General features: G+C 52.1%; 2 protein-coding genes across 11 annotated transcripts in view; one reads left to right on the top strand and one right to left on the bottom strand.

Annotated features, from left to right (window-relative positions):
• SSBP3 (single stranded DNA binding protein 3) overlaps positions 1-8,294 on the top strand; it is a 163,299-nt gene extending 155,005 nt beyond the window's left edge. For all 10 annotated transcript variants that reach the window (XM_019449185.2, XM_019449187.2, XM_019449186.2 and 7 more), the window contains 5 exons: positions 288-358; positions 5,085-5,163; positions 5,415-5,443; positions 5,580-5,681; positions 6,464-8,294. In XM_019449185.2, the coding sequence (XP_019304730.1) occupies positions 288-358; positions 5,085-5,163; positions 5,415-5,443; positions 5,580-5,681; positions 6,464-6,493 (311 nt within the window). In that variant the 3' untranslated portion in view covers positions 6,494-8,294. The remainder of the gene's footprint in view (positions 1-287; positions 359-5,084; positions 5,164-5,414; positions 5,444-5,579; positions 5,682-6,463) is intronic.
• Positions 8,295-11,826: 3,532 nt separating this feature from the next.
• MRPL37 (mitochondrial ribosomal protein L37) lies at positions 11,827-26,148 on the bottom strand. The gene is made up of 7 exons (XM_019449191.2): positions 25,733-26,148; positions 22,854-23,037; positions 22,643-22,758; positions 19,521-19,706; positions 17,037-17,194; positions 13,840-14,043; positions 11,827-12,048 (listed from the first exon to the last, which is right to left on the bottom strand). The coding sequence occupies exons 1-7, from the start codon at positions 26,076-26,078 to the stop codon at positions 11,971-11,973; spliced, it is 1,272 nt and encodes a 423-aa protein (XP_019304736.1). The 5' UTR covers positions 26,079-26,148; the 3' UTR covers positions 11,827-11,970.
• Positions 26,149-26,237: the final 89 nt, after the last annotated feature.

Raw genomic sequence — 26,237 nt, forward strand, 5'->3', positions numbered from 1 at the left:
GTAGGGAGATGAGAATTTGAACCTGCCACCCCCGCTTTGCCACGTCCACACTGCTGTCCACACACCCTGGACTTCTTTGTTCCAGGGTTGAGCAGTTTTCACAGTTGAATTTTCTGTGATTAAAAACTTTGTGAATCTTCATTAAATACAAATTAGCCAGAAAATGGTGGTACTTAGAGGAGATTTTAGGTGATAAAATACAAAAGAATGAGTTCAAGTGCCACGAGTTTGTTTTAATTAAGAAATGAATTAATCACCCCGACTTGTGGGTTTCCACTGTTCTACAGATTCAACAAATTCCAGTGACAACATCTACACAATGATTAATCCGGTGCCGCCTGGAGGCAGCCGGTCCAACGTAAGTCTGCTTTCTAATAATTTACATATCAGATACCATAACAAATCATAATTAACTTCATCAGCTGAGGGGAAAGCAAGTTTAATTGATTTCAGCCATTTGTTACCAAAGACGAATAAAATAAACCGTCAGAAAAGCGATTAACTCTTGGGCAAATCGGTTCCCATTCCGCAGCTGGCCGGGGGTGGAGAGGTGCCCTCCCCTCTGGCCAGAGCGGCACACCCAGCCTCACTGTGGGGATCCCTGCCACCCTGAGCGGGGTGTCAGGGAGGGAGAGCACTAGGCTGCGGGTGGACCCGGGTCACTCCCCGCTCCGCCGACCGGCTGTGCCCCCCCCAGGCAGTCAATCACCCTCTGAGGTCTGGAGCTGTGGGTCCCCGAAGCCCATCTGGGGACCTGCCTGCCCTGTGCCTCCAGCCCCTTTGGGAGCCCTGTGACTGCAACTTCCTGGTCTCTCTTTGGGTCATTGCCTGCCTCCCACCCCCTCCCTTCTTGGCTTCTCCAAGTTCCAGCCCCTCGTAATGTAGGAGCTCCAGTTCCACCTTGTCTGACCCCTGCCCATCCACTCCCTCCCATGGCCTGTGTCCCCTGCTGGATGGCACTTGACTGTGCAGCCATAGCCCGTCCCCTTCTCCCAGCTGGTAGCTCCCCGAGGAGAGGGCCGGTCAGACTCACCTCTGGAGACAGCCCTTCTGCACCAGCTGGGGAGGGGACTCGGACTGGCCTTGCGCTTGGGGAGCCCAGGGTCTGGAAGGGAGGCTGCTATGTGACCAAATCAACAGTCTGGACTGCAGAGCCAGGGGCTCCGGGTGTTGGGGCCCCAGTGGTGTTCTGGCCTTTTGGGGTGCTTCGTTTGGTTCTGTTGGTTTGGTTCCTGATGTGACCCCTGAATCACCCACTGTGCTAAATGCTGTTTGGGAGCTGCCCCATGCTGGACCCTGTACATATTTAATCCTCTGGCAGCCTCTGAAGGGGGGAAGTCTTTGGATCCTCCTGGGTTAGGGAGAGGGACCTAGAGAGGGGTCCCCTAGAGAGGGGTCATGTGACTGAGAAGCGTGGGAACCACACTCCTTAACCATTGCTCCGCCGTCCCTGTCCCTCTCCTGGGCAGCCAGCACCCCTCCCACCCCAGCCCCATCACCCCTGCTACCCGTTAGGGTGACTGGCCATCAGGTTTTAGCATTAAAAGCTCTATGTCTCAGGAGACGACTTCCTAGGACACACTGTCCTTGGTTTGGGCAGTGGATGCCAAAGGGTGGGTGGAAAAGTGTAAGGCTCTTCCAGCAGCCCAAAAGCCAGGGGACACAGAATCTGAAACAGGCTCCAGGCTCTGAGCTGTCAGCACAGAGCCTGATGTGCGGTTCGAACTCATGAACTGTGATATCATGACCTGAGCTGAAGTCCGATGCTTAACCTACTGAGCCACCCAGGCGCCCCAAGAACATTTTTAAATCAGATATAAGTAATATGTGTTTAGTCAGTCCATTGCATTCAGTTTTTTTAAAAAAAATTAAATTTGTGTGTGTGTGTGTGTGTGTGTGTATTAATGTTTTATTCTTGAGACAATGAGCATGAGCTCATGCATGAGCGAGGGAAGGGCAGAGAGAGAGCGGGACATAGAATCCGAAGCAGGCTCCAGGCTCTGAGCTGTCAGCACAAAGCCCAATGCAGGGCCCAAACCCAACAACAGGGAGATCATGACCTGAGCTGAAGTCGGACACTCAACAGGTGCCCCAAATTTGTATATTTTAAGAATACATAGTGATATAGCCTGGAAAATTGAAGTAATCCAATAAAGAGTCCAGATAAATTGTTGTTTTTCTCACACAAACCGTTTATTTATTTAACTAGTCCTCTACCAACTGCTGCTGTTAACTAGCCTGACTGTGGTTTTATTGAAATAATAGCACTTATGTAACAAAATAACGAACACAGAATAAACAAGTGGTGTAGAGACAGCTGTATGTCCCCTGGCAAGTGCATGAAGTTGGACCACTGCTCCACAGTGAAACCCAGAATCTCTCCAGAGCACTCAACCCTCGACATGCACATCGCGCTGAAACGATAAAACGTTCCGAAGAAAATATAGGCGTAAATCTTTGTGGCCCAGGTAAAAGCAAAGCCTTCCCAATGACACCAAAAGCACAGGTGACAAAAGAAAAAAGTAGATAAATTGGACTTCATCAAGATTTAAAACTTGCATGCTTCGAAGGAGCTCCATCAAGAAGGTGAAAAACACAGCCCGCGGAGTGGAGAAGATATTTGCAAATCATGAATCTGATACCGGACTTGAATCCAAAATACGCAAAGACCTCTTCAAACTCATGCACGAAAAACCAGCCCAATTTAAAAAGTGGGCCGACGATCCAAAATAGACTTTCCTGCCAAGATGTACCTGTAGCCAGTAAGCACACAAAGGTGCTCCGCTTCGTGGCCATCGGGGGGATGCATGTGGAAAGCACGAGACGGTGCTGCACACTCACTGGGCTGGCTGTCACCAAGAAACCGTGCCGGCGCGGGTGAGTCCGGGAAGACCCTGGAGTCCTCACACGTGGCTGCGGGGAACATGAAATGATGTGGCTGCTTTGGAAAACAGCGTGGCGGTTCCTCGAAAGCTTAAACAGAATGACCACAGGACCCTGCGATTCCACTGTTGGGTAGGTATCTACCCAAGAGAAATAAAAACCTGTGTCCACGTAGTAATCGTCCACCAGCATTCACAGCGGTGTTATTCATAATAGCTAAAAAGTGGGAGCGACGCGTCCGCTGACTGAACGGATAAATAGAACGCAGCCTCTCCGTGTAATGGAACATGATTTGGCCGGAAGAAGGAAAGAAGTACTAACTGATGCCCCAACCCGGACGAACCTCGAAGACCTGCTGAGCGAAGGAACCCAGCCGCAGAAGGTCGTATGTGTCCGGAATAGGCAAATCCGTAGACAACAGAGAACAAATTAACGGTTGTCTGGGGCTGGGGGCTGGAGGGGGATGGGGAGTGACCGAACGGGTACAAGGTTTCTTTACGGGGTGATGAGAGAGTTCTAACGTCGATCTGGTGGTGATGGCCGCACACCTGCAGACATGCTAAAAACCACCGAACTGTGTGCTTGCAGTGGGCCAGTTGTACGGTGTGCGAATTCCAGCCCGGTCAAGCGGTTAGAAATAATAATACACGAGAAAACACAAAGTTTTTAAAAGATGCTTATGTTGAAGGCAGAACATGCCGTTGTTTATGACATTAATCGCGTTTGGGGGGCTGTTTTGTCTGATACGACTGTGTCCTGAGTTGGCTCCTTAAAAAGTCCATCACCTCCTCTCACTTGGATGAGTAAGTGTGAAATTTGTTGCCAGATGTCAAAAATGTGCCTCGGTGCCTGTGAGTGGCCCTGGGAAGCCTCTGGGGAGGCGGGAGGCAAGGAGGCCGCCTCTGTGGTACATGTGAGTGGGCGGTGGGCGCGAGGGAGCGGCTGGCACCCTAGCCGCACCCCTGCAATGTGGGCTCCGGCAGCCTGTGCTGCCCCCTGCCTCTCTGCTCACGCAGGACCCCTACCTAGAATGACTTCTGTGGCCTGTCTCCCCCTGCCCAAATTCTGTCCTCAGTTGTTTCGGCCCTCTGCCTCCTCCTCCATGCAGGGGTTCAGATTTCTCTGCCCTGTGGGGTGGTTGGGTGTCCATAACCGTGGACTCCTCTTCCAGGCTGAGGCTCGGCTGTGACTCAACTCTGTGTCCCTCGCCCGTGGCATAGGCCAGATGCCAAACAGTTCTCCTTTCTGCCGTGTCCACCCCTGTGCACCCTGACGTCTGGTCTGCATCACAAGGCCTAGGCTCACCAGACTGGGCTCAGCCATCCCTTCTCAACCATGGGATATGATCTCTGGCCTTTGGTTGCTACTTTTCTGAGATCATTCAATATACCGCCCCCTCCAGGTCCAAGGCTAGGGGTAGAGCAGATTCCACCTCCGGCCTCTTGAGCTGCCTGCCCTGCCACCACTTCTGCCTGGGGGACTCATCAGTGGCCTTCCTCTACATTGTCCCCAGGAGACAACTCTAGTCCCCCGCCCAGCTTCTCCCCTGACCCCCCAGTCACTCAGTAGACCCGATCTCCTCACCTCACCCATGAAACTCCATTTCTGAGGAATCGCTCAGAGGAGGCTGGTGGGACTCAGGCTCAGGCTGCCCGCGCCCCACTCACCACTCCTCCCATCTCCCGGGGCGGGGGGGGACCTCCAGCAAAGAATTTCCCACTCTCTGTGCTTCACATTCCTTACCTGTAAAATGGGGATGAGAGACATTAATACCTTTGGCCCCTGGCTGCGCACAGTCACCTATTTGTGTGTCTGTGTGAGGTTCTGACTGGTGAGTCACACGCTCCGTCCCATGGATAGAGAGAGCCTTATTACGGGGTCCATGACACTTGGCTAGAGAGCTGTCCCAGAACCACACTGTGTAGCCTTGGGCCGGTGTCTTTCCCTCTCTGGGCTTGTTTCCTCATTTGGAGCGTAGGGAGGACACCCCTGCCCTGCCCAATTCCGAGAGCCAAGGGGAGGAACCAGCTCCGGCCTCCTGGCGGCATCAGATAGCCACGCGGTGTGCCCTACGGAGGAGCCCAACCAGATGGAAGCTCCCTGAGGGCACAGCTCCTTTGTAGCTGGGTGTGGGAGCCCGTGAGAGGGGTGCCGAGGGCCTGGGGCCCACTCAGCCACCACACCCTGTGCTTCTCCCCCAGTTCCCGATGGGTCCAGGTTCGGACGGCCCGATGGGAGGCATGGGCGGCATGGAACCACACCACATGAACGGATCGTTAGGTAAGCGGGCGCCAGCCCCATGGTCATGCTGCACCCCGCGTGACCCTGCCCGAGCAGCCTTCTTTGGCTCAGCCGGGCCTGGTCTACCCCACTGACCTTGGCTGGGCACGTAGGAAGATCCCCAGAGATACAGCCAGGACAGAAGATCGTCTGCACAGAAATAGTGTGGGATTTGGGTGGCTTTGGAGACCTAGCCACGGAAGAACAAACAAGAAACTGAATCCAGGTTTTCCTTCCTTCCTTCCTTCCAGGGTCAGGTGACATAGATGGACTTCCAAAAGTGAGTGTGTGTTCTGTGTGTTCCTCCCTGATCACATCCACCTTGCCCCAGCCCTGAGGCCCCAGAAAGCCTTTCTCCCCATTGGGTGGGCAGGGCTCTGGGGCTCTGGGGCTCACCTCGTCTCTCCTCTCCCCAGAATTCTCCTAACAACATAAGTGGCATTAGCAATCCTCCAGGCACCCCTCGAGACGATGGTGAGCTAGGAGGGAACTTCCTCCACTCCTTCCAGAATGACAATGTAAGTGCTGCATGTATCCCTCCCCCCAGTTTCGTCCCTGGATCATCGTCTTACCTCTGGGGCTGGGGACTAAATTACTTAAGTTGTGGTGCCTGCTGGCGAGGACCAGCCTGGCAGGCTGGTGTCCCAACAGCTGTGCCTCTGGCTTTCACCTTGGTCCTTTTTCTGTACAAAGTGCAGGGCCCTCTCTTCCCCGCCGCATGGCCTCCAACCGCTGCCACCCCGACCACTGCCAGGACCTTCTGGAGGCCTCTACAGGGAGGCACATCGCCTCCCAACACTGATAAAGCTGACCAGGCTGGGAAAGCCCTGGGTTGGGACTCAGGAGGCCTGGGCTCTGGCCCACTGGGCCTCTGAGGGGGTCCACTTCTGTCTGTCCTGGGGAGGAAGGTTCATACCACTAGAGATTTCCTGGGATCCCCACGCAGAGGGCCTGGCTTCTATTTACATTCTCGTATGAAGAAACAACGTCATGATTCTGAGAACCCCAGACTAGCTCCCCCCAGGACACCCTGGGCGAGCTGCAGGAAAGCAGCTGTGTGGGAAGGGCAGTGTCGGCTGCTTCCTCAGCTGGGAAGAGGGGATTTGAGAAGGGAGAGGGGTGGGATGGAGGGGTGAGTTGTGATAGCAGCCCCCAGAGCTCCCACGATGCGGGGGTGGGCACAGTCTAGTGCTGAGCGGGCAGAGCCCTCGCAGGCTTCCCCACCCAGGCACGCTCCCAGACTGGCCCAATCTAGCCCACACTGGCCCTCATGGCCCTGTCTCTGCTCCTCCCCTTCCAGTATTCTCCAAGCATGACGATGAGCGTGTGATCCCCTCCTCTTCTCCGAGACGCTGAGAGAGCCGGCATTGCAGGCGGGAAGATGCCAGAAATTATGCAAGAAGAAGTGAGGTGTCATTACCCAGGAGCTGGGGGAGGGGCGTCTCCCTGCTCCCCCTCAGCCCCCACCCTCCTCCTCCAGTCCCCCCGACCTGTCCCAATTTTAGTTTCATGCAATAAAAAGGCCGAACTTTTTATTCCATAAAACATGAAGGACAAAACTCAAAATAAAAATATATTTCAAGTCAATGACCAGAAAAATCCCACCCCTTGCCCTTTCCCAAAAGGACCTTTTATGTACATGACACTTTTTTGTTGTTTTTTTTTGTTTGTTTGGGGTTTTACCGTTACTGGGATTTTTTAATTTGTTTTCAGGGGGGTTTTTTTGGGGGAAAAATTTTTAAAAATGGAAGCTTCTAGCAAGTCCCCCACCCACCCCACCCCAATCAACCTCTTTGCTTTCTTCTTTAAAAAAAAAAAAAATAGAAAAAAAGAAAAAAGGACCAAAAAAAAAAAAAAAAAGCCCTGCTGTCTGTCTGTACCCAAGCCCTTCCACCAGGAAAGCTAGTCTAGGTGTGAGATCTCACGCTGTCTTTGTAGCCATCTAAAAATAATAATAATAATAATAAACTGGGCAGTTTACAATCGGTGGTTTCTTTCAAAAGGCCTTTTTTGGAAAGAGACAAGAAAGTCCCCTTTCTCCACTTGGGGTTTTCGGTTTGTGCGGATGGGCAAGCAAGGGGTGGGAACCTGTTTTGTTTTCGCTTGGTTTCTCCCGGCGAGGTGGCCTCAGCAGCTGCACAACTGGGACCCCAGAACCACCCCCTCCCGTATGTGGCCCGAGGGGCCAGACCACCTGACCGCTTTCAGGACTCCGCCACAGCGGAGACTCGCTGTGACCCGGTGGCATGCACTGTGTTCCCAGGACTGCTTCCTCCTCTCTCTCTTCTGGACCTTCCCCTGCCCGGCCTCCCTGCCGCTCCAGCCCTCTCCTCAGCCCCCACCCCAGTCTTCCCAGCGAGAATCCTGCCAGCTGGGTGGTGGCCTGGACGGAGCGCAGTGGGGGAGGCCGCCCCCAACAGGATGGCTATGACCTGGGACATGGCAACCGTGACCCCCGCGTTCTCGCCCCGTGGCCCTGGCTCGCATCGTCCTCGTCGTGTGTGCTCGTGTGTGCGGGCACTGTAGGGCTGGAGTTTGGGTTTCCTTTTGTTTTGGGTTTTTTTTTTTTTTTCTTTCTCTTGATTCTTGCTTCTTTTTCAAAGATGGGAATTGACCAGAATTGCTCTGTATACGCTTGGAACTGGATGGAAAGACTTTGGAATAGCTGTTGGGGGGGCGGGGGACACCAACAACCAAACAGACGTGCTGTTTCCGGTCCTGTTTTTATTTTCAAAAACCGACAAATGCGACAGTGGAGCCTGTCCCCTCCCAGGAGGGGTGACTCATGGCCTCCCTCACCTCACTACCCCCATCGAACCTCTGTGTCTTGCCCTGAAGACACCCGAATTCTTTGTACATTTACAGCCCCTCCTCCCTGCTCCCCTGTAGCTGCTGTTTGTTTTCCTCCCTCCCCTTCCTGATCCATGTATATCATACTATGTGAGATACCATCTGCCTGAAAAAAGACCTTGTGCGGATTATTGGGAACATTGTAGCTGTTTCTGTGTTTTTTCTTACCTTGTAGTCTGGTTCTGAATTAAGAGAGGAAAAAAAAAGTAATTATGATACATTGTAGTTTGTGTACGATATATGTTGATAACGTTTTATTAAAGGGACATCTTTTTTCCGCAGCCCTTCCTGACATGTTTGGGGGCAAACGTGGGTGGGAGTTTATTATACTGATTACAAAATGCGAGGTGGACTGCTTGGGCACAGTTTCTATTCCTGGTGCATGACAAGATTTTGTTTTGTGTTCAGGTTGTCCTCCCTGTTTTCCTGGGCATGTGAATTCTGCGTTTTCTGTGCAGAGTTGCAGTGGCCTTTGGGGAAGGTGGGTTGGGAAGGGAGACATCAGTCTCACGTCAAATATTTGGGGGGCACTGCCAGAACGTATTTTTCAGGGAGTAGAAAAGTTTCCTGGTGTTTTCCAAGGAGAATCAGCACTGGCCAGTGCCAGTTGTGGCCCTGAGGGCGGCAGCCACACCTGGCTTTCCCACTCAGGTGGAGTGATTCACTGGTCCTAGGCTGGGGGCCCCACAGAGCTTCAGTTTTGTGTTTTTGTTCTGCTTTCCCTCCAAGGCAAGGGGAAGCCCCTGGAGGATTTTCACAATAGCCTTTCCCAAATGCTGCATCCTGGAAGGTGGTTGGGTGGGGCAAGGTAAGCAGCAGGACAGGGGCATTTGAACATTTAGAAAGTAGGACTTGCTGCTTCCCTTGAGCTCTGGGGACCTTGCTCCAGGCCCGCAGAAGGGGAGGGAAAGTGTCGTAGGCTCAGTACATCTCTACATGGTCTGACCCTTCCAGACACACATTGCCAATTTCAGATCCTGTCTTTACCGCTACTTACTGTGGCCATGGGCGAGTTAGTTTCTACCTGTGCCCTGCTTACCTCATTTATAAACGGGAATAATGGTTTACCTACCTCTTGGGGTTGTTGGGAGGATGAGGTGGCTCTTGTGAAGGGTTTAGACCATGCCTTGCACGTAGTACGAACAGCAGTGTTAGCTATCAGTGGTACTGTTCCTCCCATGGGGTGGCGGGGGGGGGGGGGGGGGGGCGGGTGCAGAGTCCAAATGGGTGTGATGGGAGGATCTAGAAGCTTGCATTTTGCCCTTCCCTCAGCTTGGAATCAGGTTTCTGGGCTCTTCCTCAGCACAGACACCTTTGAACAACTGGGCAGCCCTCACCGTTGGAAGAGGATACTCAGGCTGGGACTGACCTGCACTCAGAGCTCTGAAGAAGTTTCTGTTCCACCAGCATGGAGCCTCTGCCACGTGCCAACCCAGTGCTGGGCAAAGGAGGTGGTGATGAGCAAGCAGCCACCCGTTACCCTTGCCGCCACCTGGGATTCCCAGGCAGGACTCGGGCAGGTGGGAGCCACGGTATGGGGGTGCCAAGCTGGAAGCGAACCCAGGTCACGCGGGCCCCGGTAGGGAGGAAAGGGCCCAGCCTGCAGTGGGATCCTGCTTTGCACCTCCCTGCACACCTCTGCTTATAGGGTAAGAACACCAAGCACCTTCCCACACCACCCCTCAGCCTGTGGCCCCCAGCAGCTAGGCTCCTCAAAGCTGGAGCCGACATCCAAGTGTTCCGTGTCCCCAGAATCGCCAAGCAGGCACCCAGTTTCTCATGGAGTAACCGGATGTTTGTGGAGTAGTCACCCCTGCACCTTCCCCTGCATGCTGTCCCCTATGGGCCCGGGTGGGTGGCCTTCACAACTTCCTGTTTCTGTGGATCCAGAGGCCAACTGCTCTGTCAGTGTCTGCCAGCAAACTGGGAGCTCCTGGAGAACAGAGACCAGGGCTCATTCTGTGTCTCTGGTTCCCAGCACGAGGCCAGGCACACAGCAGGTATTTATAAAATGGGCTGGACTGCCCCTGGAAGAGGTCTGTAGTGGGGAACCTTAGGGCTCAGTCCCCAGTCCTGACCTAGTCTTCCGTGGTGGCCCAGCTGGGGATGAGGAAACCCATGGACACACACGTGTGTTTCGGGGGGAGGGTGACAGCTAGAAGGGGCTGCGCTGCTGTTGACAGGCTGGCTCTTAACTCTGGGCAGCAAGCCCACCCTGGATGCAGGTGGTGAGGCCGAGGGAAGCAGGCATTTGAGATTTGGAGAAGTGGATACATCTCTCTGGAAAGGACAGCTGTCCTCACATAGGAGCTTTCTAGCTCCTCACACTATACATACTCTGAGCCTCAGTTTCCCCATTTGTAGGGGGGAGGATAAAACCCACCAAGTCCCGCCTGCCTTGCCTTGCACATCAGGTGCGTGGGACTTGAGAGCGCAGTGGGCGCCCAGGGCTTAGCTCTGAGCTCCACGGGGGACACTCCAAGGCCAGCCGCTAGGACTGCTCACTGAAGGTGGGTTGTGAGGAGGGCCCGCCACCCAGCCCGGCCTGCAGCACCGGCTTCTCCCAGGGCAGTCCTTGAGCTGCAAGGTCATCTACTGGCGGCCTCGCCTCTGCTGACTCGAAGCCTCCTTCCCACGCCCGAGTTGGCTGGCTTTGCCCCCACCCCCGCCTCCCACCGGACTCCAGGGGCTTCGGCCCACCCAGCCTGGCTTCAAAGCAGTCGCCACCATCCCACCAAGCCAAGAAGGCAAGTTGCGAAGCGGACAGAGTACGAGCCTGGGGGCCAGACACACGGGGCTGGCGTCCCGCTTCACCATTTACCAGATCTGGTGGCGGTGACGCTGCTCCAGCTCGCTCCCCAGAGGCCCTCTGGCAGGCAGCAGGGAAGGCCCACCTGCTTCCGTGGCGAACGGCTCTCAGCCCAGTCCCTCTGGGAACTGCACTCTGCCCAAGGAGGCTACCCAACCCGTCTCTGCCACGCAGGGGAGCCGTGTATAGCCAGCCAATGATGGCGACAGACTGGTGGCGTCTGAAGAAAGGCTCACCTCCTTGCCACCCACAGAAGTGGGAGCCGGCCGAGACCTCAGGTGCCGTCACCGGGCTCAGACCCCTCTGCACAGCGATGCCGCCACCACTCCCCAAAGGTGCTAGTCCTTGAGGCCCTCCCCAAACTCACCTGCAGATTGTCTCGATGAGTTTCCTGGTGACCCACACCACCAGCTGTGTGACCTAGGTGACCTTATACTATCTGAGGTCCCTTATTTTGAGGGCCCAGAACACTGCCCAGCACATGGTAGGCACCCAGCATCTTTCGTGAATACAGAAACAATGACCTTGCAAGAGCTGTGTGAGGAGTAAATAGGATGCGGTGTGTAAGGTGCCGGGCCCAGAGCAGGACCTGGATGCTATGTGAATAGAGGCCAGCTGAACCACAGACGTATTCCATTAACCCGGATGCTAAGGAGAAACCTACAATGAATACTCTTTTCAGATTTTCCACAGTCATTATGGAATGAGCCCACAATTCAAGGAGTCCCGTAAGATCGCCCAAGTGTCAGAGAGCACCTATTACGTGGCAGATGCTAGGTGCACACCATCTACAGTCTTCAGAACAAGGAGGTCACATTATCCTCAAGTTTCAGGTGAAGAAGGTGAAACTCAAAGAGACAAAGGCTCTTCTCTAAAGTCAAAATGGACCACGGGCAGAGCTGAGCTTAAGGTCAGGCAGTCAGGCTCCCAGGACCGCACCTGCTCAGGATGCCACCTACACGCAGCCACAGGCGACCCTTCTGACAGCACCCCACACCGGGCATAGGCCCCAGTGCCTCTCAAGGGCTCTTTATTGGCAGCCAGACCAGGGGACAAGGGAGCACTCAGGCTCCAGGCAGTCACTGCCCTGGATGCAGGATCTTCCACGGGAGGGGCAAGGGGGCTTCAGACTCAGAGTGGTCCTTGGCTCACACGGCACCGTGCAAATACAGAGCTAAAAACTTCCTGAATGTCTCTGGCTGGAAACCAGTCGGCCCAACAGGTTCCTGGAAAAAAACACAGCCCATTAGGATCCTGCTACTAGGTTTAATGAAAACAAAGGTCGGTTTTATGTAAACCCTCAGACCTGGATAATCCCAGTCTCTTCCTCTCGTGGACCAAGAAGCGGCACCAGGGAGCTGGTACAAAGAGAGGACGGAGGGGCTGGGTTGGTGGACGTGATGCGCTCATAGTGCTTTCAGCCAGTTCGTCAGTGGGCACCGCCCTCACGCCTCATCCCTCTCAACTCAACCACAGGGAACAAATGGTCTGCTGACCCTTTTCGTTCCGGGGGACGATAATCCCTCACTAATCCACACACACAGATCAGGCCCCTTCTCCTGTAGTGGGCCTATGCCCAGTGTTAGAAACCCAACGGAGGCTTGAATCTGGCTCTGCCCTCAAGGAGCTTGCGGCTGGGTGTTCGAACAGGGACACTAAGCGGTGACAGGCCTCACAGCATTAGGGAAATGATGCTCAGGAAGCAGGGGAGATGACTCACTGACTCCCATACATGGAAGAGACCAGGTATGAATGAGTATTAAAGGGCAAGGAGAGTGGGCCAGAAAGGCAGAAGAAAAGGCAGGCGGCTTCACAGAGAGTACATGTGCCAGTGCAGAGGAGGGAAGAGAAGGGCGAGGCTGGAGCCCAGGGTCTGTGCTCGGGGGCGGGGTTGGGTCAGGAGCTGAACTAGACAGGCACCGAGGAGCCATGTGAGCAACCAGGATGTGTCTGGCACTAAGTCAGTGTTCTAGAAGGGAGGACCCAGAGACGAGAAGGAGAGCAGGGTTAAGGGCAGAGAGTGCAGGGGTAGCGGGTGTGGCTGCAGGTAACAGATAACGGAGTCTGGGGCAAAAGAGAAGGGCCCAGACGGGGGAGGTGTTTACAGGGCAGAAGCAGCACCGACAGGTACAAGAGACGTGACTGTGCGGCTGCCGCACCGATGCTATTGGAGGGGCCGATACCAGCTCCACACAGCACGTCTGCTCAGGCCCATGCGGGACCCCCAGCCGCAGACCCAGCAGCACCCCTACTCTGCTCTCTCGCAGCCCCTGATGCGCTCTTGTCTCTTCAGAGTGCTTATCACCGCCTGACATTACAGCATTAATTTTAGACACCGCCGCCGCCCACTGCACAGGAAGCAGGCCTACACTCTGCCAGGGGAGCACTGAGGTGCGGTAGTGATGAGCCACCGGAAGAATCCCGTGTCCTAGGAATGAATGCCTCGTCCACAGGCCCTGCCTCCGAAGAGCTTAGAGCTCAGTTTGATGGAGGAGAAAAAGCTACAAACAGCTGACTGCAGCACAGCAGCAGGACTGTGCTATGATGGGGGAAACACGGGGGCTACGGGACCCACCCGAGACACTTAAGTGAGGCTGGCAGTGGGGTGCTGGGTCCTTATGCTAAACCTGGAAGGACAAGGAGGGGATGGCCAGATGAAAGAAATGGGGGCGGGGGGAGAAGCCTCCTTTACAAAAGCAGCAGCTCCTACTAAGACCCCAGGCTAGCAGCTGGGCACGCAGGGTGCCGTGAGGAGCCGGGTGTGGAGGGGGACAGGGGGAAGCAGGAGGGGAGAGCCAGGGAGAGCCAGGGAGAGCCAGGGAGAGCCCAGGGTGGAAGGTGCCATTTTAGGTGACAGGCAGGGCTAAAGTAGCCCTCCAGGTAGAGATCCTGGGCAGGAAGTTCCTAAAGCCAGGGTCCCACTCGCAAGCATCCCTTCAACTCTACCCCTGGCTCACTCTGGGGAAACTGAGTCACAGCCCCGATCCAATCACAAGACTGGAGATGGCTGGACTTACCACCACCATCTTCTTTTTGATCACTGGGCGACACCAAAAATGCTGATAGAGGAGCTGGTCTGAGTCCACCCAGACCAGATTCTTGACGCCCTCGTTAGAGGCCAGGTCTGTGGTGTTCAGCTGTAACACCAGGAACTGGAAGACACGTCCATCGGTGCCCACACTCTGCACAACTACCGGCTGCTCCAAAACTTTAGTGTCACTCTGAGAGGAAAAGGGGACAAGTAAATCAAACCAGAAACGCTGGGGTGTGAAGAACGGCACAGAACAGGCGGCTCCTAGTTCCGGCCTTTACAACAAACGTCTGCTCCCATTTAAGGGTTCCACCACGGGGCCATGAAAACAGAGTTAAGTTGAGGGCACCATCCAGAACGAGGCCAGCCCTCCCTCCCCCAGCCTGGCTCTGCTGACGTGGCAGCTCATGGTTAAGCACACGGAATAATCCCTGCCGCTGGGAGGTGATGACCGGGCAAGCGGCAAGAGTACAGGAAGGTGAGCTGGGAAGTTAACAAGAAATCCCTCGAACCCATGGTGTTACGTGATGGTAACGGCAGTGACATCAGTTCCTTCGAACGTTAACCTGGAGGGTCAGTGAACATATATAACCTCACTCAGTTCTCACTCTACTTGACAGATGAGGAAACCGAGACTCAGCAAGGCAAGTGACTTATCTGAAGTCACACAGACGTGGGGCGCCGAACGCAGACTGGCCCACGCTCCGGCATGCTCACTTTTCACTTCTGCCTTGCTCCTGAGGGCCTGGCACCCTGGAATGCTCTAAGCCTGCAGTTAGTTGCCTTACTTGGGCTTCATGCTCCCGACGCAACTCCAGAACGTGTCAGATTCCTGGAGTGTCCACAGCACTGTGTCGGCACCAGGTTTTCCCCAGTCAACACATTTGCTAATGCTCTCTCAATTAGTGCCCCTTGGTAATAATAAGAACAGCAGCAACCAGTTACTGAAAGCCTCTCGCGTGCCTGGCATTGTATCAGTTTTACATAGAGTCACCTGTAATCTCATGATTCTAGCAGTCTATTCCCACTTCACAGATGAGGGTCAGAAAGGTGGTATAATCTGTTCCAGGTTACCCACGAGACGTGAGCCAGGATCAGAGCCCAAGCTACGAAATCACTTAAAACCCCATCGTGACTGACACCTAGCGCCCCACTGTATCTGACACTAGTACCTCTCTGCACCCCTGGTAGCGTCCCAGCAGGGATGATAAATTCTATGTTCACACTACTGAGACTTCGCGCAGAGTCCAGTTTGGTGACGACTACCCACGGGACAGAGATCCAACGGGCAAGCCCCATGAAGCAGAGCATCCTGGATTCAAAAATGCTGCCTACGTTCACCCCTCCGGGCTGAATGCGACATTAGGAATAGCTAATGTCAGACCTCAGTGTGGGCCACACCGGGACTGCTGGCCTTAGAAATACCTGTTCTTAGCTGCACGAGAAATAAATAAAAAGAAAAGTACCTCTAAGTGTTAGCTGAGAATTCTGTATTGACTCTTATCTCCCTCTACAGATCAATAAAACTGCAGGTAGTACATAAATTTCTCAGCAATTTTACCCTTTACATGGAGGCTCTTCCCATAATTGCTCAACTTCACATCCCCAGGAATAATTTGTACCTGGAGGGGGTGGGGAGGTCCCCTCTCCTACCCAACTGGGTGGCAATTAGCGTCAGCCTTGCTACCCGGGCTCTGCTGGCAACAGCTGGCACAGACGCTATGACGAGCTTGCAGACCTAGTACCTGGCATGTGACTGTCTGCTTCCTTCCCCGGCCCCAGAGTCGAGACGCAGCATATCCTTTGAAGCTAGAGGGATCAGGGCTCCAATGCCAGCTTCCTCACTCGACAGCTGTGGGATCTTGGGCAAGTCACCTAACCATCCAGAGCCTTCATGAGTATGCAGTCAGAGAATGGGAATAAAGACAACAACCCTCAAGGATTGGAAAGTCACATGAAGATGTGACAGTGGCTAATCTCTTAGCTGTGTGACACTGGCAAAGTTACCTAGCCTCCCTGAGCTTCAGTTTCTTCATCTGTAACATGAAGCTGACCGTGTCTGCCCAGGGGGTTGCTACAGGGATCTGACAATGCAGTGGTTTTCAACCTTGAGCTTAAACCAGCATCACCCAGAGGGCTTCTCACAGCACTGGTTACTTGGATTCCATCCCCAGTTTCTGATGCAGTTTTGCATTTCCACCAAGTTCCCAGATGATGCTCATGCAGCTAATCCACGACCACACTTTGAGAAACACTGACACAAAGAATCCTAACTAAACATCTGGCACGTGGCAAATGTTCAATCTAGGCAAGGTCCATTCCACTCCCTATCTCATTTGGCTAACCACACCTCCACAAACCCACCTAGTTCCTAGACCAAGAAGGATGGGAAACAGAACACTGAGTTTCACTCCTCCGGGGGGGGCCTCGGACCTGGGAGCTGGCAGCAACTCTCAGCCCTCCTCCTAATACACACCCATCCCACCCCCTCCCCAACTCCCCAGGATCCAGTGTCCTGGGCCTGCTCAGGGAATCCCCTACTGCCATTCCCTACTCCCTCCCGGGAGGCCTTTGCTCCCAGGCCAGGCTCTCACCAACGTGGGGGCTAGCTCTGTGGGACAACTACTCAGCCTGCACGTTACACCATCCAGGTCTGAGACACTCTCTCAGAATCAAGGGGCTATCACCAAATGGCATCTGGGTCCCCAGAACCCGCCCTCACTTGGCAGGCAGGTCTGCACCACCTCTACTGCTCTCCTTCCTCCTGCCCAAAGGAGCCTTGTGCTCCAGGTCTGGTATCAGAGAACCGAGGCGGCGTCCCAGAGCACAAGTAACTGAAGCTGTAGGCGCTGGGTGCACCTAGTTCCGGTCCTCTCTCCCCCACTCACTGTGTGTAATGCTGGACAAGCTGTATTTGGTGGCATCACTTGGGAAACGGGGATGACAAAGAAACCTTGTGGGCTATTTTGATCAACAAATGAGGTATCTTATGTAAAAACACAGGCACACCGTAGGCCCCCAACAGATGTCAGTTTACCCCTGTGGGGTGAGTGGAAGTGCCTCTCCCTGAAACTACTCAGTCAAGCAAGGAATCCCCCCTGTGCCTCCCTTCTTTCCGTGAGCAGCGTAAGCAGGAGGCCAACAACACGTCAAGTACCTTGGAGGTCTTCTCCACATACATACCCCATAGAGGCGCCGGGCCTGAGCCAGGGCATTGCCAAAGGCAAACAGGATCATCTTGGCCCGCAGGTGATCTGGTTGAAGGCGGTGTGGTCGTAAACTGGCTGTCTCCAGGAAATATAAGGTGTGGGGATAGGGGTAAGGATAGCCCTCCTGGAATCCTGCAAGGTACATAATCATGTGGAGGGGTGGAAAGGATGATCAGCCTGTCCCAAAGCCTGAGGAATGTCACCCGACCTTAGCTCCGTGCCAGGCACTACAGACTCAGTAAAGGCAGATGTTATCCCTACAGCTCAGGGGATGACAAACTACAGCCTGCCAGCCACATCTGGCCCCTCCCATTTGTGAAAATAAAGTTTGTACTGGGACGTAGCCATGTCCACTCATTTACACAGTGTCTACGGAATAATTGTCACAGAGACCATCTGTGGCCTGCTAAACCTGAACTATTTACTATCTCTTTACTGAAAATGTTGCCAACCTGTGCCAGGTGATTCCTGCATGCTAGCTCTAACGACACCCCTTTCTCGCCCATTCAAGCACATAGGTGACAATGATGTCAGTAGAAGGAAACCTGAAATCTACACTAATTATATTTTTAAAAGCAAATCGTTTACGAAACTCCACACTTTATTATTAGCAATAAGTAACTCACTTCACACCTCACAAGTGAGCTGCAAACACTGGCACTGAGAATCAAGGCTTAGCCCTTGTTATCCCAGCCACACAACCCTGCCAGGCCATCATTCTCATCCCCTGCACTGCTAGGAGTAAACCCTGGGTAGGCTGGCAGCTTCCGGAACAAGTAATCTGGCTCAGTGAAAGCAGGTGTAAAAAGGAGGAAGAAAGAGGCCGGGAAGACACTGGCTATGAAAATCCCAGAGGTGGGTGCCTGGGTGGCTCAGTAGGTTAAGCATCTTACTTCAGCTCATAGGTCATGATCTCAGGGTTCATAAGTTCGAGTCCTGCATCAGGTGAGCACAAGTCCTGCTTCGGGGGAGCCCTACTTCTCTCTCTCACCACCCCCTCTTGCTCTCTGTCCCTCCTGGGATTCTCTCTCTGCCCCTTGCTCCCTTGTGCCCTCTCTGAAAAGAAAAGAAAAGAAAAGAAAAGAAAAGAAAAGAAAAGAAAAGAAAAGAAAAGAGAAAAGAAAAGAGAAAGGAAAGAAGGAAGGAAGGAAGAAAGAAAGAAAGAGAAAAAGAAAAAAGAAAATCCCAGAGGCAAGCGCTGCTTCAGACAGACAAGACTTGCCGTGGGCACTTCCGGTGGGCCCTCCCCTTGCGCCCAGCCTGAGACATGCACCAGAACAGCAGCCAAGTGCAGCCTGCCACTACTTTTGAGAGGCTCAGTCTAGAGGGGAAGCAGACGGAAAAAGTGACCATCTCCACACGGAGGACATGTGAAGATATGGGGTGAGCCAGGGGCGGGGGGAGGACAGATGAAAGGCCTCTGACGACGCTGGAAGACCTCACAGCATTTCTGGGAAGAAGCGATTCCAAAGATGAACTGTGACAGATGAACTACTGAGGTGAAGGCAAAAAGAGGTGGACGGTCACAAATCTCAGGGAGAGGACGTGCCGGAGCCTCTGGTGAGAAGGGCTCCACGTGTTACACGTAGCTGGAATAACGGAAGGTCTGCGGGGTATGGGGGAGACAAAAGTAAGGTTGGTGGCTGGAGAGAGGGGCCGAGGCCGGGCCTGGAGGCCCTCATGTGATAAACTGAGGAGTTCCAACTTTACCCAACAGGCAACAGGGAGGTGGGCATGGAGGGAAGGACGGAATCTGCTTCAGAAGGGTGCCTCTGGAACCAGGAACCAGAGGGACTGACAGAAAACAGCCTAGGTCAGACCGGCCAGCTGGGAGGCTGTGGCAACAGGCTGGCTGAGAGTGGGTGGGGCTGCTGGAGGTTGTCACTGTGGAGATGACGGGAGGCTGGGAGGAAGACACTACACCTCACAGGGACAGACTGGATGGCACGAACAGCGGGCCTGCCCAGCCTGACACCCTCATTTCTGTCTTGGCTGCCTAGGGAGATGGTGATGCCTTATTCGATGGAGCTTAGATGAACAGCCCCATTTGAGGCCTGTGGGGCTTCCTCAGTCCTAGCAGAATGTTGGCCAGAGTTTACAGGGTGCATAGAGAGAAGGGTGTCTCTCAAGGGACGTGTGACTAAAGGAAACACCTGGTGCCTGGCCAAAAGGCCCCCCAAAAATACCCATTCCAACTCTGATGCAACAGTTACCTCTCAGAGGTCAAAAGCAAAGTCAGCCTTTGAACTGAACCCCTTAACCTCCCTGAGTCTTGTTTCCTTGACTACAAAATAGGGACAACAGTACCTGGCACAAAGGCTGCTACATGGCTCTTAGGAGAAAATGCTCATGAGGCACCCAGCGCAGATTTAGTAAGCATTCAATATATCCCTTCCCTTCAGAAAAAGCACGACCCTCATCTCCATGCTTCCTGGAAATGCAAGGCTTTGACGTTTACCTGTGTTGTCTTTCACATCATAAACATTGCATTCCTGAAGATCAATAGTGGGTGATATGGGATAGAAAGTCTCAAGAACATGATTCTTAGTAGCTTCAACCTCCTCCTTGGAGGCAATGGCGGGCAGCGGATCCTTGGTATTCAGTCGGGCTCCACTAGAACCACGGACCTGAAGGAGAAAAGACTCTAAAAGGGGAGAAAGACAATTAGTCTACCCTGGTCTAAAGCCTTACCTCAGCTCAGCCAAGTCTAGAGCCTTCACCCTGCCATGCTCAAGTCTTACCGCTGTCCTAGCTGATCAGCCTAATTGCAGAAAACAAAACTTTGGTTAAATGTTAACCCGGGGATTCTTGAGAAGGGGATCGATCGATGCACTCTTCTTCCTGTGTTCCCTGGCCAACGAGTCCTGAGGCCCGGCAGGCTCTGTAGGTTAGGGCTGTCCCACACAGATGTTTCCAAGCACCTGCTCTACACTGGAGACCCAGAAATGAATGACAGTTACCCTCTGCTCTCAAGAAGCTCACCAGGTAAGGTGCATACAAAAGTATGAGCCATATTCAGAGACAGTAGAGGTGGGGAAAGCCGGCCTCCTCTCAGAGGTCTGAGAATCCTTCTGAAAGTGATGTGCCTTCAAACTAGCTTCCGACGGATGGATAAGAGCAGAACTTCTCAACTGTGGCACTATTCTCATTTTGGACCAGATAATTCTTCGGTGAGGGAAACTGTCCTGTGCAGCATCCCTCACCCTTACCCCCTAGATGCCAGCAGACCTCCCCGCTCTTCAAGTCATGACAATCAAAAATGTCTCCAGACCTTGCCACATCTCCCTTAAAGGGCAAAACTGCCCTTGGTTAGTTAACAGTTGGCCCAGGCAAAGAAAGGGAAGGAAAAACATTTTGGTTAAGGAAGAATAACCTGTGCAAAGGCACAGAAGTGTGCTCCTCCACAGCAGAGTTTAAGGAGACAAATCCAGGTGACTAGAGCGTGCTGTGGCAGGGAGGGAGGGAGGGAGGGAGGGAGGGAGAGGGACTGAGACCAGAGGCTGAGGAGAAAGGCTTTATTAAACTCCGGAAAAGGGCCAAGTTGTTTTCAACAGCTGACAGTGAAAAAACTGTACCAGTCAGAAAGCCTCACCTAGGTCGGATCAGCATATTTGCTACATGGAGACACAAGTTTATGAGGAAACAAACTCGCATCGGACGAATCAGCAAACCTGCCACCGTGAACATGTGCGGATGCCCTTCACGGAGGTCCCCACGGGAAGCTGCGTTGCCACCAGGCAAAATGTGCCTGAATGCCTCCCTGAGAATGGCCTCCTGAAGATTCTCCACGGAGGCAAATCTTCCTCTGCTTTGGGTTTTTAGAAACAGTCAAATCATAATGTGATGGTAACAGATCAAGGGTAATGATCTTCTATGTCTAAAAGCTGGTTTGGCCAAGAGCGCTGTCATATAATTAGCGTGTGGTCTCCCTCACTGGGTATGTAAAACAGGGATACTACATCTGTGGATGGATAAACTCTGATCTGCTTGTTAAAGTACATCATACCCACACCTCAAGAAGAGTTTCCTAAAGTATTTCCTGTTTCCTCACATATAATCTGCAAGGAAGATAAATGTGCCCGGACCTCTCCTAACCTTGGGTTTTAGATTCTCCCCACAGACCACTCTAGTGTGGTTTCCAATTCAATTCCCTCCACATCCCTCCTCCAGTGACAGCTCCAAATGGGGCAGTTTAATTAGAGGTAATACTTGATGATGGGCCAACAAGTACTCCTCTATTAATGAGGATCACTAATTTCCTTAGTGGTGCCATTACCTCTGCAAAGCTGACTCCGTGCCAGAAAGTCCATACTCAAAGGGGCAAGCTGGAGAAACCTGACCTGAAAATTCTAAAATCATTCCAGAGCTGGTTTCCCTGCTCCAGAATTCCACCAATCACAACACTGGTGTGCTTTGAACATCCCTGAAACCCCTCAGCGTGGTAATCATTCGCCCATCCCTTCAGTCAGCACCTATCATGTGCCATGAACTGTTAAGGCACTGCAGACAAAAATGAATAAGGCAAGGTCCCTGCCATCAGAAGTTCAGTCTAGTGGGGCAGATATTAGATATTAGAGAATTCCAATACAGTATAATACATGCTCTAATAAAAATAGGCATGATTGGCATAAGAAGCACAGAAGAGAACTAGCTAATCTCTGCATTCACATAGGAAGGGGGCTGGGGCCTTGCAGACAAGTAGAATTTAACCAAAGGAGGAAAGTAGAAAAGAACATTCCACACAGAATGTACAGCACAGTGCAAAAGCTGTCAAAGTTTCATGCCAAAAAGCTCCAGGTGGCTGAAGTGTAAATTTGGCCCGGGGATAGGGGCGCCTGGGTGGCTCAGTCGGTTAAGCGGCCGACTTCGGCTCAGGTCATGATCTCGTGGTCCGTGAGTTCGAGCCCCGCGTCGGGCTCTGTGCTGACAGCTCAGAGCCTGAGGCCTGTTTCAGATTCTGTGTCTCCCTCTCTCTGACCCTCCCCTGTTCATGCTCTGTCTCTCCGTCTCAAAAATAAATAAAAAATGTTAAAAAAATAAATTAAAAAAAAAAATTTGGCCCGGGGATGGGGCTGAAGGTGGGGGTAGCAGAGAAGGAGGTAAGACTAGAAAGACTAGGTGGTGGCCACATCACAGCGGCTCTGAATCCTATGATAAATGGTTTAAGCTCCTGGGAGACACTTAAGGATCTGAAACAGGGGAGGGAAGTGCGCTTTAGAAAGATCACTCTGGCAGCTACGTGGAAAATGGATTTGGAAAAGGAAGAAAGCATGAATGGGGTAAGAAGGCTCTTGCAATCCAGTATGAGCTTTGTGAAGGCAGAGATAGACTGTGCTTCATCACTTATCTTCAACATTTAGGCACTCATGGGCACTCAATAGATAGATATGGTTGAATTAAGTCTTGGGAAAAAGTGACTAAAACCAAAAAGACTGGCCTGTGGCTAATGATAGGAGGAGGTGTCTGAGCCTACAAATTGGTCTGTGAAGGATGGAAATGAGCACAGGTATAGAGGTGGTGGTGGTGAGCTGGTAGTCAGGCTAAAAGTAGAAAGATAAAATACAGACCAAGATGACTAACCTCGATTCCAGGTGGTGGATAACGTGTAGTTTTTGGCACAGATCCGCCTGGCCAGAGAGGGATGCTTGAGAATCTGGGATTTACACAGCTGTATCAGACTGTCCACAATGACTGGGCTTGGAGGAAAGAAGAAACATTTGGAGATGTAAAGCAACAGGTTGACTCCCAAGATCCACTGACTGGAAATCTTACTGACTTGGGGGAAACTCACCAGTAGGTCTCTCTCTTGGGGGTGTCTTCAGTGGAGTGCCAAAGACGGGCGTGAAAGATCACATTCAGAATGCGTTCATCTTGGTTCTCTATGTGGTTCTTTGGATCATCAACAAGGCTAAGCACTTTCTTGGGAAGGCCTTCTATTAATTTGGCCTTGGTTAGCCACAGGGCCTGCTTTACACCTTTGGGGTAATCAGTTACAAAAACCAAAAAAACAAAAAAGGTGATTCAATAAGAATTGCTTAAGTCTGCCAATAGCATCTTAGGGAAACGTCTGTCTTGAGAGAGACAGGATTTGTACTGTGACATCTGAGGAGTCAGAACTAAAATAAGAGTGAACGCCAGGAGCACCAAATTTCAACTCAACCTCAGGAATGACTGCCTACCTAAGGATGGTCAACAGTTGACTGAGGCAGTAGATGCCTGCACAGGAGGAATTCAAACAGCAGCTAAGATGGCTGGGGTCGTAAGGCTAAATCTTGCAGGAAAGTGTCTGTCTGTTGCCTGAAAGATTCAGACTCTAGACTCTGGGACTAGATCGACGGATGCCAACATTTCAAATCCTAGATCCCTTCTATTAACCCACACCAAAATCCCTGATTGGAAAAGCCCATGACAGTGGGCTGGTGACTGCTTTGGGTAGCAGGCTACTCATCCCAGATGGGAAAACACCACTGTTTCAGAGATAGATCTTCATTTAAAAGCGATGTCTGGGATTAAATGGAGCCTAGGGTACTTTGGGGGAGACACCTTCAGGCAATTTCCTTTGTGCTAATAAATGAAATGTTATAAGGGCAATGGGACTTTTCACTTTCAGCCTTGCAGGCCTTGAGAAATAACAAACATTTAAAAATGTAACTTCTGGATTTTGTGGTGCACCAGGAAAAGCCCTGAGTGGGAGTCAGGTAACCTGAATTTTAGTTCTGACACCGCCACTGTTTCTTAAACTTGAAAAAATTTAAGAAAAAAAAATTTTTTTAATTAAAAAAATTGAGATTTGGGGGCACCTGGGTGGCTCAGTTGATTGAACATCCAACTCTTGTCAGGTCATGATCTTAAGGTCATGATATCAAGTCCCAGGATGGGCTCGCTGCACTCTCCAGTAGGCATGAAGGCTGCTTAAGATTCTCTCTCCTCTCTGCCTCTGTCCCTCCCCCGCTCGCTCTCTCTCTCTCTCAAAAAAAAAATAAATAAATAAAATTGAGATTTTTACAGTTCACTAGAATACGAATAATATATAATAATTACAGATGCCATTTACTGAGCATCACCGTTTACCTGTGCCAGGTACTTTATCTACAAGTTGGATGTGATTTTATGGAATGGAGGAGATCCATCTGGAATCCATTATAGGATGGATTTTATGAAACTCAGAGACTAAGGAATTTACTTCAAGTTACACACCCCGAAAGTGATGGTGGGGAGGACAACGTGAGTCTGTCTACCCTAAAGCCTGGTAATGTTCCCAGGGTCACTCAAGGGTACCAACTCTTGTGAGGTCCATCATAACACCTTGGTAGGGCAATGGAAGTGTTTAGATGCTGTAAAGTCAGTTTTCAGGAATGGGTCTGATGGGCTTAAGAGACTGGCTGGTTGACTTAAGTTTTTGTCAAATCAAGGATTTATTCTCCGGCTTAGTCCGAAAATCCTGCCAGGTCTTTGTTTCTTAACTACTCCTTGGAAAATACTGCTCCCACTGAACCTGACCATTTTGTGTTTTTAGAACCAGAATCTGCACAGTAATTTGGGGACTAAGGAAGAACAGGCAAGAATACAGAAAGGGGGGACACCTGGGTGGCTCAGTCAGTTAAGCATCCAACTCTTGATATCAGCTCAGGTCGTGATCTCCCAGTTCGTGAATTCAAGCCCTGAGTCTGGCTCTGCGCGGACAGTGAGAAGACTGGTTGGGATATTCTCTCTCTCTCTCTCTGTCTCTCTATTTCTCTGCTGCCCACCCCCCTGCCCACCACTTCTCCACCTCCCCCCACCACGCGCTGGCACTCTGTCTCAAAATAAACTTTAAAAAAAAAAAAAAAAAATATATATATATATATATATATAAATATATATATATATATATATATATATATATATATATATATATATATATGTAAAGTGACTCAATAAAAGAAGCCCTCCCACCCCCACGGACCCTGTAAAGTAATTTCTGGTACTGCTCTAGACACACAGACTGGTTTCATTCAGCTCAGTCATTCTGACCTGCTCTGAGAGAGAATGAGGTGGGGAGGTGGGAGAAATAGGCTAGATGGCTTTTAGGTCCAAATCCCTTCCTTGAGAACACCTCAGCTCTGACCTTTGACAAAGGACACTGATCTAGGAAACCAGATACGTAGCCCTGGCTTCACTATTAACCCACAGGGCATCTCTGGGCAAATCACATCCCTCTCTGTTACATTCACCAAGCCTGGGAAATGAGGCCATAGGCCAGGCGATTAAGCACGCTTTCAGCTACGACTTTCCACTATAAACTCCCTCCACCTATTTCTTCAATGTAGTTATGTGTCCAGGGTGTTAAGAGCTGCAAAGGTCAATGTAGTCCAACTAGTCAAAACTACTCAGTTCACAGAAAAGAGAGGCTCTGGAAGGTTCAGCCACTTGCCCCAAATGACTGAGATTTAGATAGAGGCACGGCTAGGGCAGAAACCAGGTCTTTTCACCTCGCCACTCAACCTAATATTCGCTCACACAAGCACAGCACTTCACATCCCACTTAACCCTGAAACCCTCAGAAGACGTAATCACTACCGGCCCCATTTCGCAAAAGAAACCGAGCCCCGCAAAGTTTCAAGGTCTTGACTAAGGCCACAGAGGGTCGGGGTCGGTGCTGGGTCCCTCCTGCTGGTCCTAGGGTCTCACCCTCGAGGAGGCGGCAACGGTGGTGGAAGACGTAGCAGGCCCGATCCTTGTACAGCGGCTGCTCGTGAATCGGGGTTGGGCGGCGGAACTTTGGGTGCGTCCAACCAGGGTCCCAGGGTGGGAAGACCGGCCGCGCCAGCCCGGGCATGAAGTGCATCTTCCCAGCGTAGGTGATGGGCTCCAGTCCAGGGATCTCGTACACCCTGTCCAGGGGAGGAGGCTCGCGCTTCCGCGTGGAGCGCACGCCCCACTCGTACGCCCCGCGTGTCGGGGTCCCGCAGCCCCCAAGACCGAGCGGCCCAGGGCGAGCCAGTGCACGCCTCGCGTGCCCCGACGCCAACGCCATCCCGACTTAGTTTCCTCAAGACCTCCACCTGGACGCCGCCATATTCGCGCGCGCAAGGCCTGCTGGAAGCGAAAGGGGAGGGATGCCAAGGCTCGTTTTATGATTGGCATCCATTTCAACCAATAATGTTCAACATATCCCTGCCTTGCCCCACCCCTC

This window comes from Panthera pardus, unplaced genomic scaffold (assembly GCF_024362965.1).
Source record: "Panthera pardus isolate Hobbes unplaced genomic scaffold, ASM2436296v1 HiC_scaffold_11, whole genome shotgun sequence".
Taxonomy (NCBI): domain Eukaryota; kingdom Metazoa; phylum Chordata; class Mammalia; order Carnivora; family Felidae; genus Panthera; species Panthera pardus.

Excerpts from the sequence above, each read along its gene's own strand:
- MRPL37 (XM_019449191.2), bottom strand. The coding sequence starts at position 26,078 with ATGGCGTTGGCGTCGGGGCACGCGAGGCGTGCACTGGCTCGCCCTGGG. Across the intron at positions 23,038-25,732 it reads CCGTTGCCGCCTCCTCGAGG|GTGTAAAGCAGGCCCTGTGG; the intron begins GTGAGACCCTAG and ends ATTACCCCAAAG. Across the intron at positions 12,049-13,839 it reads TCAAAAAGAAGATGGTGGTG|GAACCTGTTGGGCCGACTGG; the intron begins GTAAGTCCAGCC and ends GTTTTTTTCCAG.